The 20,573-nt window shown below is 41.8% G+C and overlaps 1 protein-coding gene across 2 annotated transcripts; it reads left to right on the forward strand.

Moving 5' to 3' along the window:
• Positions 1-399: 399 nt before the first annotated feature.
• LOC139559410 (serine/threonine-protein kinase Sgk1-like) lies at positions 400-18,154 on the forward strand. Of its 2 annotated transcripts, none has more exons than XM_071375418.1 (9): positions 400-737; positions 10,461-10,536; positions 11,793-11,865; positions 12,086-12,271; positions 12,448-12,692; positions 12,929-13,148; positions 15,032-15,187; positions 15,327-15,416; positions 15,667-18,154. In XM_071375418.1, exons 1-9 carry the CDS (start codon positions 710-712, stop codon positions 15,826-15,828), a joined length of 1,236 nt encoding a protein of 411 aa, XP_071231519.1. In that variant the 5' UTR covers positions 400-709; the 3' UTR covers positions 15,829-18,154. The 2 variants fall into 2 exon arrangements, with proteins under 2 accessions (XP_071231519.1, XP_071231518.1); XM_071375417.1 differs by lacking the exon at positions 400-737 and adding an exon at positions 9,683-9,912.
• The last annotated feature ends 2,419 nt before the right edge of the window (positions 18,155-20,573 follow it).

Consider the following 20,573-nt stretch of genomic DNA (forward strand, 5'->3'; position numbering starts at 1 on the left):
TGTGATGGGAATAGGGTGCATTTAGGATGCAGACTAGGTTCCCTCGGGCAGGACTCCCATACTCACGGGAACCGTATCCTGACACCTGCTATTGTTTTGTTTGTGGCTCTCTGGTAGATAAAGGAACAGGTGAAGGGGGGTTGAGAGGGGGACAGGTGCGTCACACTTCTCTGGTTTCGCCTCTTTGGTTTCATCAGTTCAGCCAGTACTGCCTGGGAGAGAGGGAGACACAGAGAGAGAGAGAGAGAGAGAGAGAGAGAGAGAGAGAGAGAGAGAGAGAGAGAGAGAGAGAGAGAGAGAGAGAGAGAGAGAGAGAGAGAGAGAGAGAGAGAGAGAGAGAGAGAGAGAGAGAGAGAGAGAGAAAGATAGGGAAGTGCGATGAAGGAAAGGATTTGCTGGTCTTGTGAATTGCAGAGTCGAATTCTTTCAAACGGTGCTGCAGAGAGATAGAGAATATTACTGAGGGAGAGGAGCTGGAGACAAGATTACATCATTCATACGCACACAGAGACATACACTGGAATATTACTGAGGGAGAGGAGCTGGAGACAAGATTACATCATTCATACACACACAGAGACATACACTGGAATATTACTGCTTCAGACACACACACAGAGACATACACTGGAATATTACTGCTTCAGACACACACACAGAGAGACAGACACAAATACACAAAACACACTGCACCTAAATAGAAGAGGACATGAAGACTGGCAAGAAATCCTTCATAGGTAGGAACTTCTTTCATTTCTTGTGTGATAATAAGCTTTATCTGGCAACGCCTATCCCATGGGTGACATGTTTGAGGCCATTGTTGTAGGTCTAGAACAAGTGGAGTTTAAATATAACTTTTCGTGCTTATTGTCTTCATTCAACTGTTTGTTTCTCTCTTTCAGTCTGTTCCATCATCTCTTTCAGATTCTCTTTCCTTCCCTTTTTTTTACGTGACTTACTTCTTACGGTCTCTCTCTAAATAATTTAGTCAGGGAGAGGCAGAATTTCATATCACCTCCTGCTCCATCTATCTATCAATCACACCTCTATCTGTCCCATCACAGGTGACATAATCCACTTTACTCTTATAATCATCCCTCACCTGGTTGGTAGGGAGCAGCCAGTAATCACTAAACACGCTGAGATTATGTACGAGGGAAAAGAAAGTGACAGGAAATATCAGACAGACAGAACACTTTGTTTAAGCACACTCTGTTCTTTGAATGTAAGTGCATTCCAGCCAGCTACCCACTCATTCATTGCTTCATTCACATTTACACATCTTTAATCATGATCCATCCCATGTATGGATTAGTGAGAGAGAAACAGGGTCGTTCCACAAAAAGAGTGCCTTTTGCATCTCTTTGATATTTTAAGTAGAAATTGTCCACCAATATTGCATTTTAAAATACTGTTATATTAAATGAAGTGCCTTTTAATATAGACCAATAAATCTGAATTTTATAAAGGCTTGCTAAAGTGCGAAGATTCAGCATTTTGACATGTCCCTGCGTCAACCGTGTCACTTGTAGCAATATTTCAATTAATTTAACCCCCCAAAAAGCCCAAGTTATTTAGTTTTTCTTGACAAAGTAATTTCTGAAGATGATTATTTATTTCATGTGATTAGTCTGCCCTCATTGTACGGTCAACACTGTTACGTGAACTGAACTCTCGTTTTAATATGGTAAAACTATTATTTACATTTTTTTCAAAAGAAACAATGAACATCTAATAGGCAAAATCATTTTGTAAAGCAGGTGAGCTGGTTCTACTCTTTTTGGACATTTTCTGGTGTTTTTTGGAATACTTTTCGGGTCGAGTATAATACGCCAACGCTGTTACCCATAGATATACAGGTTAGAAATGCTTTAGGAATTTGATTATTTTTTGTGAAGCTTGCATTCAATTGCACCTCCCTGTTGCACAAAACAAGCTTCCATTCCCCCTGTCATGATGGGATTTATGGCTGGTACTGTTACAGTCAACCCTTTTACTTTCTTTGGCACGTAATATAGTATTGTTTTTATTTTACATTTTTAAATTAGGTGAAATCACAAGGTTTTTTGACCAAGTTACACTTCTCAAAAGTCAACAAACAAAGGAAGGGGGAAGCAGCATCTTGAAGAGAGAACTTGAGTCACAACACTCCCCATTGATTCATTTATTGATGCTTGTAAACATGAGTTGTGTTGTCATTTTGAATGAATGTGAGGGGTTGTTCTGTGGTATAATCCCTAGACGCTCCCCTGTACCATCCACTGAACCGTGTTGAGCTAGGTAATGCTGTGGAAGTCAGTAGAGCGTGACAGGCCTGTTGTAGAGTAGTCACCTGGCTCTGGCTGCACCAATGGGGTTGTATATATTTCCCTTTTTAGTGCATTTCTTTTGACCACGGGCCATGGGGCTCTGGTCAAAAGTAGTGCACTATGTATGAAATAGGGTGCCATTTGGAACAGCCTAAGAGAACAGACTCAGGGGGGAATTTGGCTTTGCCCATAATACAATGGCTATTGGCATTGGTCAAATTAAATATTAATTTAGAACGAATAGTAGTAGCAGTAGCTAGTGAAATGTACTAGTAATTATACTAGCAGCAGGAATATTAGAAGGTGCAGTTGTGGTAGGCCTGGTACAGTAGGTTAAGTTTAAGTTAAAGTTAAGTAACAGTTGGCTTAGACATCAATGTAGAAGCTTGAAGGACATTGCTAATAGAGTACTTGGTGATAGCACCCAGAATTGTTACATAAACTCTCACCTAAAGTGAGCTTCCGTGGCTGTTAGCCATTGAGTTGATGTTGAGTCATTGGGACTCAAAGGCACATATCCGTATCCCAGCTGACTGTGATTTGAATATCAGTCATCTCTGTTTCTGGGAATTGTAGAAGGAAATGGAGTTGTGTGTAATGCTGCCGTACAGATTGTGCTAGGATGATGAGTTAAGCCTCCTACTCACTCGGACCTGAAGCTGCATTGCCGTGTTCATTGTTCAAGGACCCCAACACCTCCAGTACTCTCGACATTGAGTAATGCCAAAGTGCCCTGAGCATAGACAGAATGGACAGCACAGTCGTAGATAGGTACAGAGAAAGAGCAATAGAAGGGAAGAGGGAGGGGTGGGATGATTCTCTCGAGGAAATTGAGAAAAAGGGCAATCGAGAAGCAGTAGAAAAGGCAAAAATGACAGACGTGGAGAGAGATGGGATGTAGCAGGTGAGAAATTCTAGGGAATTACACTGGAGGTTCATTACTCAACCGGGCGACTGCTGGCAGCATAACGGTGGGGGCAGGAAGTCAAAGCCCTGGGCTGCATCCCAAATGGAACCCTATTCCCTACATAGGGTAGTGCACTATTGGCCCTGGTCAAAAGTAGTGCACTATGTAAAGAATAGAGTGCAATTTGGGACGTAGACCTGGACACTACCTCCCTCTCTTAGACACTCAGAATGAGAGGGAGAGGCTGGCTCCCCCACCCACTACCCACTCCTCCCCGGTGCCACGACCCACCTAGAGTGAGTGGTGCGGGGGAGGCCTGGATGTGCGCCCCCCTCCCCTGGTGGTTCCTTCAGCCCAGCAACAGCAGCAGGTTAACCAGCCAGGTGGGGGTCTAGCAGGCTGTGTGAGTCATCACTGCACAGCAGGCCCTGCATTCCCACCAGATCCATCCAAAACAGATGCAAATGGAACCCTACTCCCTTTGTGCACTGGGGGCCCTGGTCAAAAGTAGTGCACTACAAAGGGAATAGGGTGCCATTTGAGATGCATCCATGGGGACCTGAACCAGCAACACACTGCCTCGGATGTAAATAATAAACTAAAACATCCGTAGGAGCAGAACATAGAGAGATAGCCAGAAACAAGTAGCCAAGACAACGCAAAGTAGTAACGTAAAAGAAGACAGTCAGGCTGGGGACTGGGGTTTAATAACAGATAGTACTAACAGAGGCATTTATCAGCCGCTGCTGGCGAGGACAGAGGTCCTTGGTGAGTAGTGACTCATCATGGGTAGTATTCACCAGCGGAAATGTTGCCTATACTACCACCTGTCTGCTTGGCATGAATCAGACAAAGAGATGGTGGCAAATTAAGGGCTTTTTTTTTAGGATTGGGAGGATGCTAAATATAACCGTTAAAGCCGTAATGTGGTGTTGTTGTGTGAAATAGTGTTGTTTAATGAAATAGAGAAAGGTAATCTTTGACTGTTAAACATGCAAAGCTTTTAAACTGTAGATTCAGCACCTCTGATTCACCACACGTTTCCATTGCCATAAAGCATCTCCAAAAGCACACTGAACATAAGTTGCAGGCTTTGAATGACTAATTTGTCAGAAGGAGAATCAGATTGCAGCCAAACCTGGATAGAAGGGAGTTCCCCCATGTACACATTGTAATCCAGATCCTCTCTTTTGGTCATTGTAATGATGTGCGTACACACTAGGAAACCTCGTGCTGGCATTATAGTAGATGACAGATGGGCAGGGTCTAAGCATTATTTGATTTTGGAAAATACATGGACATCAGAACTTTTGTGACACAGCACAGTGGAAAAATATATGGCAATTAGAAATACAAAATATACTGTGTCCGTAAAATGTATATATAAACTGGAAGTAGAAGTCTAGGTGTTGTTTCATTAGTTTACCCTAATTAGGGAAGGGGTGATAGGGTTAGGGAAAATAATAAAGGAAAATATATTTAAAATAATAAATATATATGTTGTATACATACAGTACAAGTCAAAAGTTTGGACACACCTACTCATTCCAGGTTCTTTATTTTTTACTATTTTCTACATTGTAGAATAATAGTGAAGACATCAAAACTATGAAATAACAAATATTGAATCATGTAGGAACCAAAAAAGTGTTACAAAAATCTAAATAGAGTATATTTTATAATTGAGAGATTCTTCAAAGTAGCCACCCTTTGCCTGATGACAGCTTTGCACACTCTTGGCATTCTCTCAACCAGCTTCTGGAATGCTTTTACAACAGTCTTCAAGAGTTCCCACTCATGCTGAGCACTTGTTGGCTGCTTTTCCTTCACTCTGCGGTCCAACTCATCCCAAACCATCTCAATTGGGCTGAGGTCGGGTGATTGTGGAGGCCAGGTCATCTGATGCAGCACTCCATCGCTCTCTTTCTTGGTCAAAGAGAGTGATGCAGAGTGGCGCAGCGGTCTATGGCACATCCTGAGTGGCGCAGCGGTCTAAGGCACTGCATCTCAATGCTAGAAGTGTCACTACAGACATCCTGGTTCAAATCCAGGCTATGTCACAACAGGCTGTGATTGGGAGTCCAATAGGGTGGTGCACAATTGGCCCAGTGTCATCTGGGTTTGGCTGGTGTAGGCTGTCATTGTAAATAAGAATTTGTCATAACTGAATTGCCTAGGTAAATAAAAGGTTACATTGTAACATGTAAAAGCTGGTGCAGAGAATGCAAAGCTGTCAAAGGGTGGCTACTTTGAAGAATATAAAATATATTTAGATTTGTTTAACACTTTTTTGGTTACTACATGATTCCATATGTGTTAATTCATAGTTTTGATGTCTTCACTATTATTCTACAATGTAGAAAATTGTAAAAATAAAGAAAAACCCTTGAATGAGTAGGTGTGCCCAAACCTTTGACTGGTACTGTATATATTGAGCAAAAATATAAAATGCAACATGTAAAGTTGTGGCATATCAAGAAGCTGATTGAACAGCATGATCTTTACACAGGTGCACCTTGTGCTGGGGACAATAAAAGTCCACTAAGATGTGCAGTTGTCACAACACAATGCCACAGATATCTCAATTGGCATACTGGCATACTGCAATTGACATATTCACTACAGGAATGTCTACCAGCGCTATTTCCAGAGAATTGAATGTTCATTTCTCTACCATAAGCCACCTCCAATGTACGTCCAACCGGCCTCACAACCGCAGATCATGTGTATGGCGTTTGTGTGGGCAAGCGGTTTGCTGATGTCAACGTTATGAAACGAGTGCCCCATTGTGGCGGTGGTGTTATGGTATAGGCTGGTATAAGCTGGTATAAGCTATGGACAACAAACACAATTGCATTTTATTGATGGCAATTTGAATGCACAAAATGTACCATGACAAGATCCTGAGGTCCATTCTGAGGGCATTTTTTTTTTAAAGGTATCTGTGACCAACAGATTCATATCTGTATTCCCAGTCATGTGAAATCTAAAGATTAATTTATATTTAACTAGGCAAGTTGGGTTAAGAACAAATTCTTATTTACAATGACAAACTACTGGAGAACAGTGGTTTAACTGCCTTGTTCACAGGCAGAAAGACATATTTTTACCTTGTCAGCTCAGAGATTTGATCTTGCAACCTTTCAAATACCATCCCAATGCTCTAACCACTCAGCTATCTGCCTAGATTATAACCAAATGAATTTATTTCAATTGACTGATTTCCTCATATGAACCATAACTCAGTAAAATCAATGAAATTGTTGCATGTTGTATTTATATTTTTGTTCAGTATATGTTACAAAAAAAATGAAAAATACAACACATGCACATGACGAAAGTGAGGTGTATTTACTGCAGTACAAACACACAACCAATCCTGCAGAGCCGGCATTTGTGCACAAAAGAACTTGCGTTAATGTGTATTAAAGTCAAGCAAAACTGAAATAGATTCAACTGTGCGTGGGAACTTGAATATCCCTAGCTGTTTTCAATCGTTTGTGGTTACAAATGTTCCCTTTAAAGTGTTGATATCACACTAGCATGACAGAGAGGAGGTTATGTGTGTGAATAAGGGCTTGATAAGGTCAGGAAATAGCCTCTACCTAAGCTCCTAACAAGGGTTATGTCCAAAATGAAACAGCATTTGAAAAGTATAACCTCCATAGGCAGTTTAAAGTTCTCACTGAAAAAACGGCTAAATAGTGGCATGTCTCAGAAGTGAGTCCTAAGACTCTAGTACAAGGGTGAGAAGAAAATGCCCGGGATAGCATATGGTCTGCCTTTTGGTGCCCGTTGTGATTGTCTTATATATATATTTATTAGGGATTGATTGTTTTATATATTAGGAATTGATTTATATATTAGGGGTATGTGAGACAAGGGAGATATACCTGTTCGTCATTGTTTATTAGGAAATGGAACTGTACTAATTAGCTAATTTTATGAAACAAACAACAATAGTCTGTCATTGTTTGTTGCCACTACAACTGCTACCTAACCCCCCCCCCCCCCCCAAAAGGACTACAATGGAAATAAGCTTTCGACCTTGGTGTTATCCTTGATGATTTTCTTAAATTACATGTGGAGTCTTCACCAGCTGGAGTGCCCTTATGTATGTATGGCACCCTATTCCCTGTAGTGCACTACTTTTGACCAGTTGTGCACAATATAATGTAGGTAATATATAATGTAGGTAATATAGGGCCTCATTTGGGACACAACCCAGGTCTCAATGTTGTGCCATCTGATCCTGACAGTGTGTAAATAGATCTTTGCTGGGAATGTATACTACCATAACTTGACATGACACGATTAGCTGTTGTCTTCACACCATTTTGCCTCTTCATGTACTTAGCTTGGCAACATGCTTCCTCTTATATAGTAGGAACTATCGGTCAAATTCAGACCCGAGATGGGACATCCTTCGAAGTATGCATGACTATCACATGCCATTGAGCAAGCAAAACATCCCAAATGGCACCCTATTCCTTACATAGTTCACTACATTTGACGAGAGCTCTATAGGCCGTGCTCAAAAGTAGTGTGCTCTATGGGGAATAGGGTGTCATTTGGGACAGTTCTCTGTTTTGATCCTGCGGTTTGTTTTAATGTTTTGATCTGCACTGTCACTGTATGCATAGGTCCATAACTGGGCCTTATGTCAGGGAAATGGAGAGGCCATTTTGCAAACATCAGGGTTAGGATTTGATGGTGTATTGTAGAATATAATGTCTTGCAGAATATAAAAGAAAATCACTTTTTTGTTGGCATATTTTCATCTGCATTTGAATGTTCCTTGCATTGACTTGCTTCCATCCTTTCATAAGAACATATTGGATATTTGCTGATGATGCAAACAGGGAATTGGTTACAGAACTTTAAAAAGTTTAATCTTGAAATGCCTTTCTCCAAAAATGGGCCTCAGGATCTCGTCACGGTATTTTTGTGCATTCAAATTGCCATCAATAAAATGCAATTGTGTTTGTTGTCCATAGCTTATACCAGCCCATACCATAACACCACCGCCACAATGGGGCACTCGTTTCACAATGTTGACATCAGCAAACCGCTCGCCCACACGACGCCATACACATGGTCTGTGGTTGTGAGGCCGGTTGGACGTACTGCCAAATAGTCTAAAACGACGTTGGAGGCGGCTTATGGTAGAGAAATTAACATTCAATTCTCTGGCAATAGCTCTGGTGGACATTTCTGCAGTCAGCCTACCAATTTCAGTGGTGTAAAGTACTTAAGTAAAAATACTTTAAAGTACTACTTAAGTCATTTTCTGGGGTATCTGTACTTTACTATTTATATTTTTGCCAACTTTTACTTTACTACATTCCTAAAGAAAATAATGTACTTTTTACGCCATACATTATCCCTGATAGCCTAAAATACTTGTTACATTTTGACAGGAAAATGGTCCAATTCACACACTTATCAAGATAACCTCCCTGGTCATCCCTACTGCCTCTGATCTGGCGGATTCACTAAACACAAATGCTTTGTTTGTAAATTATGTGTTGGAGTGTGCCCATGGCTATCCTTCAATAAAAAAAATAATCATCAATTATGCCGTCTGGTTTGCTTAATATAATGAATTTGAAATGGTACATTTTAGCAATTCCATTTACTTTTGATACTTAAGTATATTTAAAACCAAATATACTTTTAGAGACTTTTACTCAAGTAATATTTTACTGGGCTACTTTCACTTTTACTTTAGTAATTTTCTATTAAGGTATCTTTACTTTTACTCAAGTATGACAATTGAGTACTTTTTCCACCACTGGCCAATTGCACATTGTGTTGTGTGACAAAACTGCACATTTTAGAGTGGCCTTTTATTGTCCCCAGCACAAGGTGCACCTGTGTAATGATCATGCTGTTTATTCAGCTTCTTGATACGCCACACCTGTCAGGTGGATGGATTATCTTTGCAGAGGAGAAATGCTCGCTAACAGGGATGTAAACAAATTTGTGCTCAACATTTTTTGAGAAATAAGCTTTTTTGTGTGTGTGGAACATTTATGGGATGATTTATTTCAGCTCATGAAACATGGTGTGTTTATATTTTTGTTCGGTGTGTTTATATTTTTGTTCAGTGTATTTTTGAGGCTGGTGACAGAAGTCTGTTTAGGATCAATGCACCTGTTATTCCATTTTTCATTATAAATGATCCAGAGTGCCTTTAATCCTATCGGTTCTATCGAGATTACAGCCAACCGTATCTTTCCATTGGTAGAAAAGGGGGTTGGGGAAGCGATGTTCAATCTAGCGCGCTCCACCTATGTGCTGCTGCGCGCCTCCTGTCATTCCCCGCCTCCTGCAGGCAAGAGATGGAGCTGCGGAATCCCGTGACATCACTGCCTCTGACAGTTGCTTGGTAACCAAGTGACGTCAGTAAGCCGCTCCTCCTCAAACCACGTGCTCCGTATATAACGCCTTGCCGCCCTGCGCCCTGGATAGGCATTTTGGACTGACCGTGTTCGCAGGCAGGACTCTCTGTAGCCAGTGCGCATGAAGTGGAGCAATTGGTACTAGAGCAACCAGCGTGTCTTCTCCATAAAGGGTCTTTCTACTGGCGCTGTTTTACAAGTGGATACATATTTTTATTCACCATGGCTGTAACCAAGGCTCCATGTGACTTGTCTTATTGCAAAATGAGAGGAATTGTGTCAGTCCTCACTGGTAGGCATAATAATCAGTTATTTCTGTTAATCTAAGTTCAATTATTTTATTTAGAATTTAGCTTCTACATTGTGGTTTAATAGTATGCATCAATATTCTTTGGATTATGATTTGTAGATGGACTGTAGTCTCTATTGGTGTGTGGCTCCTTTACTCATGTCCATGTTTGTGATATAGGCTTTGAGTGTTATTTTTCACTATGCGACACGGCGGTTCGCCAAAGGAATAGTAATATTTTGTTACATAACGACTAAATTTGGCACATAATGCGTTATAACGGGATCCATTCCAAATAATTTTTGAACCTCTGAAACATTTTAAAATGAAACTTTTGAACAGATTTAGTATAGGCATACGGCTATAATTTCTAGACTGTTCACCGCACTGTGATGAAATGTAAGCTGTTATCCCAGGTAGATAGTAGACGCCTATCCATGGCCCTAGTTCTGCAATGGTGTAGTTTAGGTCTGATGAAGGGCTGTGTTAAATCTGTGACGTTGTGTTCTCTGGGCGCCCAGCTGACATAAATACTTATTTTTGATTTGCAGCTTTCATCAAGGAGAGGAAAATTGGACTTAACGACTTCATATCGAGGCTGGTGTCAAACCCACATATGTGTCAACAGTAAGTATTATATGGAGCACTTGTATGGCCAAATGAGATGTTTAGATATTATATATGAGCTACCAACTGCCAATGAAATATGATAATATTATGACAAATGACCTTTTCTGAAAGTATAGATATTTATCAAATAGTCAAGATATATGATAGGTGCGCACACAATAGGCCTCTGTGCGACATTTCATCTGCTTCCCATGGCATTAGATTAGGTCTATGTGTTTATTTATAATTGTATAGGTCTACCTAGGTCAGTGTAAGCTACTGTACATTTCCAATCCAATCATCTGCACGTCACTATTCACATTCTGAGTCAAAGCAGTAATCTGGGGCCAAGCAGGCAAAGCCAGCACAAGAATAGTTATGTCATGTCAAGTGTGTTCCCGCCACGGCCTCTCCAGGGCTTAAGCATCTTTTCTGCAAATCCCCTGTGTCCCCTTGACTGGGATAACCGGGTAATTCAATTAAGCGCACACCACACAATATGGTTTGTACTCAACAGCCTAAAAAGGGGCCAGGTGGGGGTCTAGCTCAGTGGAAAATTCCCAAACACCTTGGGCTCCCAAGTGGCACAGCGGTCTAAGGCACTGCATCTCAGTGCAAGAGGTGTCACTATAGTACCTGGTTCGAATCCAGGCTGTATCACATCTGGCCGTGGTGGTGCACAATTGGCCCAGTGCCGTCCGGAATAGGTCGCCATTGTAAATAACAATTTGTTCTTAACTGATTTGCCTAGTTAAATAAAGGTTCAATAAAATATTTAAAAAATGAAATACCATCTTCAGGTGCTAGGTTGTTACAGCAGTCAGATTCTGGGCTGTTTGTGCTAGTCTGTGTGTGCTGTCTGATCCCCTGGCTTAGAACTACTTTTCAGATGGTGCTGCAGGCTACATGGTGTATAGGGAGGGGGTCAAGAACAACTGAATAGTCTCTCAGGAGTTAGAGAAGAGAGACCCTTATTTACAGTCTTGGCCAGTTTGTATCTCATTTGGGTCAGTTATGACAAATGGAACCTTCTCTATCTAATTACTCACCATTTTACTGCAATGTCCGACTTTGAAAAATAGTATGAATCGTAATACTGGCCTGTGATGGCAATCTAAGTAGTAGACTACTGTTATAATTTAAGCACTCTAGAAAATACAATGTCAACTTAGAGAGGTCACTCATCCCTATAAAATCACAAAGTGGCAATGAGTGTATCAGTGAATCATAAGTGAAGGAGGATTCCATTCTAACATTCTCTGTTCATTCCTCAGCTCTGAAGTTGACTTCCTCAAGATCGATGAGAACCAGAATGAGAAGCTGGACAATGCTGAGCTCTTAAATCCGGTGAGCATCAGCATAACACATGCCTTGGCCACTGGGACAGACTGAGCCAAAAGGAACCCAATTCCCTATATAGTGCACCAGTTTTTAAAAGAGCCCTATGGTAGTGCACTATATAGGGAATAGGGTGCCATTTGAATTACCAGTGTGAACTGAAAATAGATGATTTTATCCAGAGCCAAGATGGTCATTCTTAGCTCCTTCTCTCCTCCTCTGTTCTTAGATGTTACTGACCTCCCCCAGAAGCTCACTAGCTGAAGAGCTGGCGATCAAACCATGTGATTTCGACTACCTGAAAATCATCGGCAAAGGGAGCTTTGGGAAGGTGCTGCTGGCTCGACACAGGGAGAGCAACGAGTATTACGCCGTCAAGGTTCTACAGAAGAAAATCATCTTGAAGAAGAAAGAAGTGAGTCTTACTCTACTTATCTTCACCATAAAAACACACAGTCAATACTCCAAGCAAGCTGCAATAGCCACAAACAAATACAACCACTCAGTCGCTCGCTCAGTTGCTCTAATTTAAGTATTGCACTGATGTCATTGTGAGTGGTATGCTCATCTTTCTCTTACTCCCTCATCTAGCAAAAGCATATAATGGCGGAGCGTAGTGTCCTGATGAAGAATATCAAACATCCTTTCCTGGTGGGGCTGCACTATTCCTTCCAGACTACTGACAAGCTGTACTTTGTGCTTGACTACGTGAATGGAGGAGAGCTGTTCTATCATCTACAGAGAGAGAGGGTGTTCCTAGAACCCAGAGCCAGGTTCTACGCTGCAGAGATCGCCAGTGCTCTGGGATACCTCCATTCCCTGCATATTGTTTACAGGTATGAACTAAGATCCTATCATACACCACCCTCTGGTGGTGACTATATGTCATAGCACATGACAGAAAAAATACCACTCATAGAAATGTGTAGTCTTGTCCGGTGAATAGGGTCCAGTGGTTTAGAGGAAGGTAAACGGACGTAAACACTGTTTATCCACCTTTTGCATTAAAATGCATTAAGTATAGGGAGAGTTGCACTTTCCTAACCCTCTCCCTTTCTCTTCAACTTCACAGAGATCTGAAGCCTGAGAATATCCTGCTAGACTCTGCGGGCCACATCGTCCTGACAGACTTTGGCCTTTGCAAAGAGGGCCTGGCACCCACTGGGACCACCACCACCTTCTGTGGAACCCCAGAGTACCTGGCCCCCGAGGTGCTGCAGAAGCAGGCGTACGACCGAACCGTGGATTGGTGGTGCCTGGGATCCGTGCTTTACGAGATGCTCTATGGACTGGTGAGGCATTACTGATCACTGCTCTTTTCAGCATCTCTTTCATGGTTCAGTTTTCACAATGCATTTACAATAGTTATGATATCCACTATCAATGCATCCTCAATGGCACCCTGTTCCCTATATAGTGCACTTCATTTTACCAGAGCTCTATAGACTCTGGTGGGACACCGTATGTCACCATGTCAGTTATATATGTCAGTTATACACTGCTCAAAAAAATAAAGGGAACACTTAAACAACACAATGTAACTCCAAGTCAATCACACTTCTGTGAAATCAAACTGTCCACTTAGGAAGCAACACTGATTGACAATAAATTTCACATGCTGTTGTGCAAATGGAATAGACAAAAGGTGGAAATTATAGGCAATTAGCAAGACACCCCCAATAAAGGAGTGATTCTGCAGGTGGTGACCACAGACCACTTCTCAGTTCCTATGCTTCCTGGCTGATGTTTTGGTCACTTTTGAATGCTGGCGGTGCTCTCACTCTAGTGGTAGCATGAGACGGAGTCTACAACCCACACAAGTGGCTCAGGTAGTGCAGCTCATCCAAGATGGCACATCAATGCGAGCTGTGGCAAGAAGGTTTGCTGTGTCTGTCAGCGTAGTGTCCAGAGCATGGAGGCGCTACCAGGAGACAGGCCAGTACATCAGGAGACGTGGAGGAGGTCGTAGGAGGGCAACAACCCAGCAGCAGGACCGCTACCTCCGCCTTTGAGCAGGAGGAGCACTGCCAGAGCCCTGCAAAATGACCTCCATCAGGCCACAAATGTGCATGTGTCAGCATATGGTCTCACAAGGGCTCTGAGGATCTCATCTCGGTACCTAGTGGCAGTCAGGCTACCTCTGGCGAGCTCATGGAGGGCTGTGCGGCCCCACAAAGAAATGCCACCCCACACCATGACTGACCCACCGCCAAACCGGTCATGCTGGAGGATGTTGCAGGCAGCAGAACGTTCTCCACGGCGTCTACAGACTCCGTCACGTCTGTCACATGTGCTCATGTGCTCAGTGTGAACCTGCTTTCATCTGTGAAGAGCACAGGGCGCCAGTGGCGAATTTGCCAATATTGGTGTTCTCTGGCAAATGCCAAACGTCCTGCACGGTGTTGGGCTGTAAGCACAACCCCCACCTGTGGACGTCGGGCCCTCATACCACCCTCATGGCGTCTGTTTCTGACCGTTTGAGCAGACACATGCACATTTGTGGCCTGCTGGAGGTCATTTTGCAGGGCTCTGGCAGTGCTCCTCCTGCTCAAAGGCGGAGGTAGCGGTCCTGCTGCTGGGTTGTTGCCCTCCTACGGCCTCCTCCACGTCTCCTGATGTACTGGCCTGTCTCCTGGTAGCGCCTCCATGCTCTGGACACTACGCTGACAGACACAGCAAACCTTCTTGCCACAGATCGCATTGATGTGCCATCCTGGATGAGCTGCACTACCTGAGCCACTTGTGTGGGTTGTAGACTCCGTCTCATGCTACCACTAGAGTGAGAGCACTGCCAGCATTCAAAAGTGACCAAAACATCAGCCAGGAAGCATAGGAACTGAGAAGTGGTCTGTGGTCACCACCTGCGGAATCACTCCTTTATTGGGGGTGTCTTGCTAATTGCCTATAATTTCCACCTTTTGTCTATTCCATTTGCACAACAGCATGTGAAATTTATTGTCAATCAGTGTTGCTTCCTAAGTGGACAGTTTGATTTCACAGAAGTGTGATTGACTTGGAGTTACATTGTGTTGTTTAAGTGTTCCCTTTATTTTTTGAGCAGTGTATATATGGAATGTCAGTATGAATCACACAAGTACACTGACAATCATGGTTCATGGTTTGTATGGAGTTTGGCCAAGTAGCATGTACTGATTTTTGCTGTCTCTCTCCATAGCCCCCCTTCTACAGCCGCAACACAGCTGAGATGTACAACAATATCCTGAACAAGCCTCTCGTACTGAAGCCCAACGTGTCCAACGCAGGAAGAGAACTGTTGGAGGGGCTCCTGCAAAAGGACCGCACTAAGAGGCTGGGAGTGAAAGATGATTTTGTAAGTACCCACATACACAGACATAGACACAGACAGAGCAATCCATGTACAACAAACAAATACATTATATGAATAACACACAAGGTCTCAGTATTGTTCTGTACCAGTGGATTGATGTAGTGTTTTTATCTGCCTCTAGATGGAACTGAAGTTCCACACCTTCTTTTCACCCATCAACTGGGATGACCTGATGGCAAGGAACATCACACCACCCTACATTCCCTCAGTGGTAAGTACATCTACCAACAATGTATACATGTAGTCTTCCAGGTTAACATGAGAGAGAAGTACAAATGTACCTTTTCTTGTTCACTTCAAGTAGAATTTCCATTTTTGTTTTACTCAAAAATGGTCACAAACTGCATCCCAAGGACAACAATGTATATATTTAGAGGCTGTATGGGTGTGAAATGTGAATTTGATGTTTGTGTTTTAGAGCACGTCTCTAATATAGTGCTCTGGTTGGTTGGCTTTCACAGAGCGGGCCTACGGACCTTAGGCACTTTGACCCAGAGTTCACCCACCTCCCTGTGACCTCATCTCTGTGCAACACAGACGGTCTGCTGGTGACTAGCAGCATCAAGGAGGCAGCTGGAGCCTTCCCAGGCTTCTCCTATGGACCCGCTGACAGCTTCATGTGAAGGACTCCTCTATCCACCTCGATCCTCATCCCCTCCACAGTTGAGAGGGGGAATAGGAACAGACAAACACTGCCTGGGACAATGACCACGCACTGTTAGAGCAGCTTAGGAGGGTTGCATGGCCTGCTAATGGAAATCCTGAGTGACATGCCTAAGAGGCATGAAAAGGGGGTCCAGAAACTCCAGATCTTGTTGGATTGTTGCATGAGGGGTGTAGATTGCATGGGACTCTTATCTTCAACACCAATGGCCCTACCTACCCACCCACCCCAAAACTGATCCAAAGTGTGCCAAGGTGGGAAACAGAGATTATGTTTTGTACTACAGGGAGAAAGGACATTTCTCTCAAATCGATGTGGACTACGACAACTGTCGGAGATAAGAGTGAAGTAAGTGCCTGAAGTTTCAAGGCAGCGAGAACAGTACTGTACCCACAGAGCTAGGCAAGAAGAGCCGGCTGCATCAAACCCACAGACTTTCCAGTCTGTTTGGACTTATGACCCTGGCGCTAGCTGTAGAGAGGTCCATGCCTTCCTAATCTTTCTGCATATATTGAAGATGTACATGTCTGTCCGAGTCACAATGCATTTGTTATCTGTTTGTTATGTGAATGGTGGATTGCACTTGAGGAAACAAGGGTAAAGAAAATGTTTGCGTTGCTTAAGCATCCACTCTGTCTCTTGGTCAACTGCATATCTTTTCACCCACAAAATCATATCTCAAACAAGTAGGAAAACACCAGAATGGATAATGAAATTTCAACAATTTTGTTTTGGACCAAATAGGGTACTATGGTACCATCTGAACCAAATTCTACTGGTGGATAATTTTCATCCAAATACTGATAATAATAGAGCAAATGAATGCCGATGCATAGAAAGCAGACACGGAATATGTTATTTTACAAGAAATCTGCATATCATGTCATGGCATAGTAATTTAATCGTAATCTTATCAAATAATGCATTGGTTTACTATTTTAATGGTACTGTTAATTTTACTACAGTATTTCAGTTTGAGAAATTACAAATTACTCCTTTTAAAAACACATTTTCCACTTGAATCTTTAACAAAAACCATAGTAATATATTAAGAAGCTCTAAATGTTTAACTATTTATACTCCCTATGTGAACAAAATGTTCTTGCCTTTGTTCTTCTAATACCTGCACTTTTACCCCCCTGAGACTGTGTTGACAAATTGTGTTGACATAAATGTTTGTAGACTCATTAATATATTTTTTAATCATAAATACAGAAAATGGAGTATACAGTTTTACCAGCAATAATAGGTCTTCTGCAGTAATAACACATTATATCAATCATTGTTATTCTTGCGAGTGAAAGTGATTGCTGTTTTGCTGGCAAAACACTCTAGAGAATCCATTATATTGTTATGTATATCCATTTGCATTGTGTACAGAACTCCTGCTAGATTGATATAGAAAGGAACTGTACATGTATTTCGTTTTGTAAAGTGTGCCTGTCTGTTCCAGCCATGTGACAGTAGGAGGAGGTAGGCCTGATCAATTTGTATCTATTTCTTCCCTGTTATCCTCATGGTCTGGAGACCACGACCTGAAAAGCTGTGCTGCTGCAATGACGAGAGCTTAGACTGAAATTACTCTTTGTAAACAGAGCTAGCGCCGTTCATTTACTGATGGCCCTAAATAGTGCAATAACATCGCAGGCTTGGCACGAATCACCTTTAATTGATCAGAGATATATTTTTTCCATTAGTCATCATGCCTTAAAAAATCATCCTCTAAAATGACTGAGATTATGGAAGATCACAGTGTTTACCAGATGTCAGTAGTCAAAATTAAAAAAGGGCATGAACTGATTTTATTTTATTTGGCCTTAACAGATATAATAACCTTGTAATGGCTGACAGAACAAATATCTATTCATGATGAAAATCACGTTTTTTTTATTTTTATATAGTGTAAATTGATAAAGGACTGACACTTAATTTGATATGTCACTTAAACTTCCTTGATCCTGCCAAGTCTGAAAATGTTGGTCTGCAAAGAAGTGTTGACTCTGCAGTGAATATCTACAGACCATTCTGTGGTACCGCTTCCTTCTTGTAGAAAATTACAAACAACGCAATACAGTTCTAGGTGATTTTCTTCCATATTTGGAAGCTTTACATATGTTATTTGTTTTTGTATTTTATTTCTCCATATATATTTATTTACGTCATGACACATAATGTACTGTATGTTTAAAGACCAGAGGACAAATTCCTAGTATTGATACATTAAAATATTGAATTGTAATCTCTCTGTTCAAAATGGTAAATAAAATGTATTGACCAAATTCAAATGGAAGTGTGAACCAAGTGATTTTCTGGAGGCCAGTTTGATACTGAATTGAGGAGTTTTAAGAAAATATATGGTAAGTCTTGGTAAGTAGTATGCTAAAATAGTAAGTAGTCAGTTTTAGCTGACTACATTCTATTCCAAGGAACACGTTTCCATACATTTTCATATCAATTTTTAAAAAACACCACACACCTGGTACATTTTGATTATTGGTGCTGGTCTCCTGGAAATATAGGCTACATTCAATTTTATGCACTGAGTGTACAAAACATTAAGGTTAGGTTAGGATTTTTAAGCCTTGAGACAAGGATTGTGTATGTGCGCCATTCAGAGGTTGAATGGGCAAGTCAAACTATTTACGTGCCTTTTAACGGGGTATGGTAGTAGGTGCCAGGCACACTGGTTTGTGTCAAGAACTGCAAAGCTGCTGGGTTTTTCATGCTCAATAGTTTCCCATGTGTATTAAGAATGGTCCACCACCCAAAGGACATCCAGCCAACTTTACTCAACTGTGGAAATCACTGGAGCCAACATGGGCCAGCATTCCTGTGGAACGCTTTCAACACCTTGTAGAGTCCATGCCCTGACAAATTGAGGCTGTTCTGAGGACAAAAGGGGAGGAGCAATTATATATATTTTCCACACTATTGGTCTGAAAATGTTCTGATTTGAAACGATCTGATGTGATTGGTCAAAATACCAATTATTGGGGAATTTTGCTGCACGACACGCGTAGTTAGTGCAATCCGGGTTCCTTAGGACGTCCCTACCCTAACCACAAACCTTTCCTATCCCTATAGAGGTACTTTGGGATTTTGGCATTGAGGCCCTTTATCTATTTCCCCAGAGTCAGATTAAGTCATGGATACCATTTTTATGTATCGGTGTCCAGTATGAAAGAAGCTGAAATTTCCACCGAGAAATGTCGGTGTAAATGATGTGCATATATATATATTTTTATTTTATTTTAACTTTATTTTAAGTTGAGAACAAGTTCTCATTTGCAACTGCGACCTGGCCAAGATAAAGCATAGCAATTCGACACATACAACAACACAGAGTTACACATGGAATAAACAAAACATAGTCAATACAGTAGAAAAATAAGTCTATATACAATGTGAGCAAATGAGGTGAGATAAGGGAGGTAAAGGCAAAAAAAGGCCTTGGTGGCAAGGTAAATACAATATAGCAAGTAAAACACTGGAATGGTAGATTTGCAGTGGAAGAATGTGCAAAGTAGAAATAGAAATAATGGGGTGCAAAGGAGCAAAATAAATAAATAAATAAATAAATACAGTAGGGGAAGAGGTAGTTGTTTGGGCTAAATTATAGATGGACTATGTACAGGTGCAGTAATCTGTGAGCTGCTCTGACAGCTGGTGCTTAAAGCTAGTGAGGGAGATAAGTGTTTCCAGCTTCAGAGATTTTTGCAGTTCGTTCCAGTCATTGGCAGCAGAGAACTGGAAGGAAAGACGACCAAAGGAGGAATTGGCTTTGGGGGTGACCAGTGAGATATACCTGCTGGAGCGCGTGCTACGAGTAGGTGCTGCTATGGTGACCAGTGAGCTGAGATAAGGCGGGGCTTTACCTAGCAGAGACTTGTAGATAACCTGTAGCCAGTGGGTTTGGCGACGAGTATGAAGCGAGGGCCAACCAACGAGAGCGTACAGGTCGCAATGGTGGGTAGTGTATGGGGCTTTTGTGACAAAACGGATGGTACTGTGATAGACTGCATCCAGTTTGTTGAGTAGTGTTGGAGGATATTTTATAGATAACATCACCGAAGTCGAGGATCGGTAGGATGGTCAGTTTTACGAGGGTATGTTTGGCAGCATGAGTGAAGGATGCGTTGTTGCGATATAGGAAGCCGATTCTAGATTTAATTTTGGATTGGAGATGCTTAATGTGAGTCTGGAAGGAGAGTTTACAGTCTAACCAGACACCTAGGTATTTGTAGTTCTCCACTTATTCTAAGTCAGAGCCGTCCAGAGTAGTGATGCTGGACGGGCGAGCAGGTGCGGTCAGTGATCGGTTGAATAGCATGCATTTAGTTTTACTTGCGTTTAAGAGCAGTTGGAGGCCACGGAAGGAGAGTTGTATGACATTGAAGCTCGTCTGGAGGTTAGTTAACACAGTGTCCAAAGAGGGGCAAGAAGTATACAGGATGTTGTCGTCTATTCAAAATAAATGTAGAGTCATGCGATGATGTGTGGTCTTCCCACCATGACTCGTTGGGAAAGCATGCAGTTTATTAGGCTACAGATTAAATAAATTATGATGATGTTCACAGGGTGGTGAAAGTGCAAAAATGATGATGCAGGTGCTTCTACACCTGCATCGCTTGCTGTTTGGGGTTTTAGGCTGGGTTTCTGTACAGCACTTTGTGACATCAGCTGATGTAAAAAGGGCTTTATAAA

The sequence above is a fragment of the Salvelinus alpinus genome, chromosome 29, assembly GCF_045679555.1.
Source record: "Salvelinus alpinus chromosome 29, SLU_Salpinus.1, whole genome shotgun sequence".
Lineage (NCBI taxonomy): Eukaryota > Metazoa > Chordata > Actinopteri > Salmoniformes > Salmonidae > Salvelinus > Salvelinus alpinus.

Bases quoted from the DNA above. Each gene is read 5' to 3' on its own strand.
- LOC139559410 (XM_071375417.1), top strand. From the start codon at position 9,843: ATGGCTGTAACCAAGGCTCCATGTGACTTGTCTTATTGCAAAATGAGA. The intron at 9,913-10,460 runs GTAGGCATAATA...TTTGATTTGCAG, and splicing joins AATTGTGTCAGTCCTCACTG to CTTTCATCAAGGAGAGGAAA. The intron at 15,188-15,326 runs GTAAGTACCCAC...ATCTGCCTCTAG, and splicing joins TGGGAGTGAAAGATGATTTT to ATGGAACTGAAGTTCCACAC.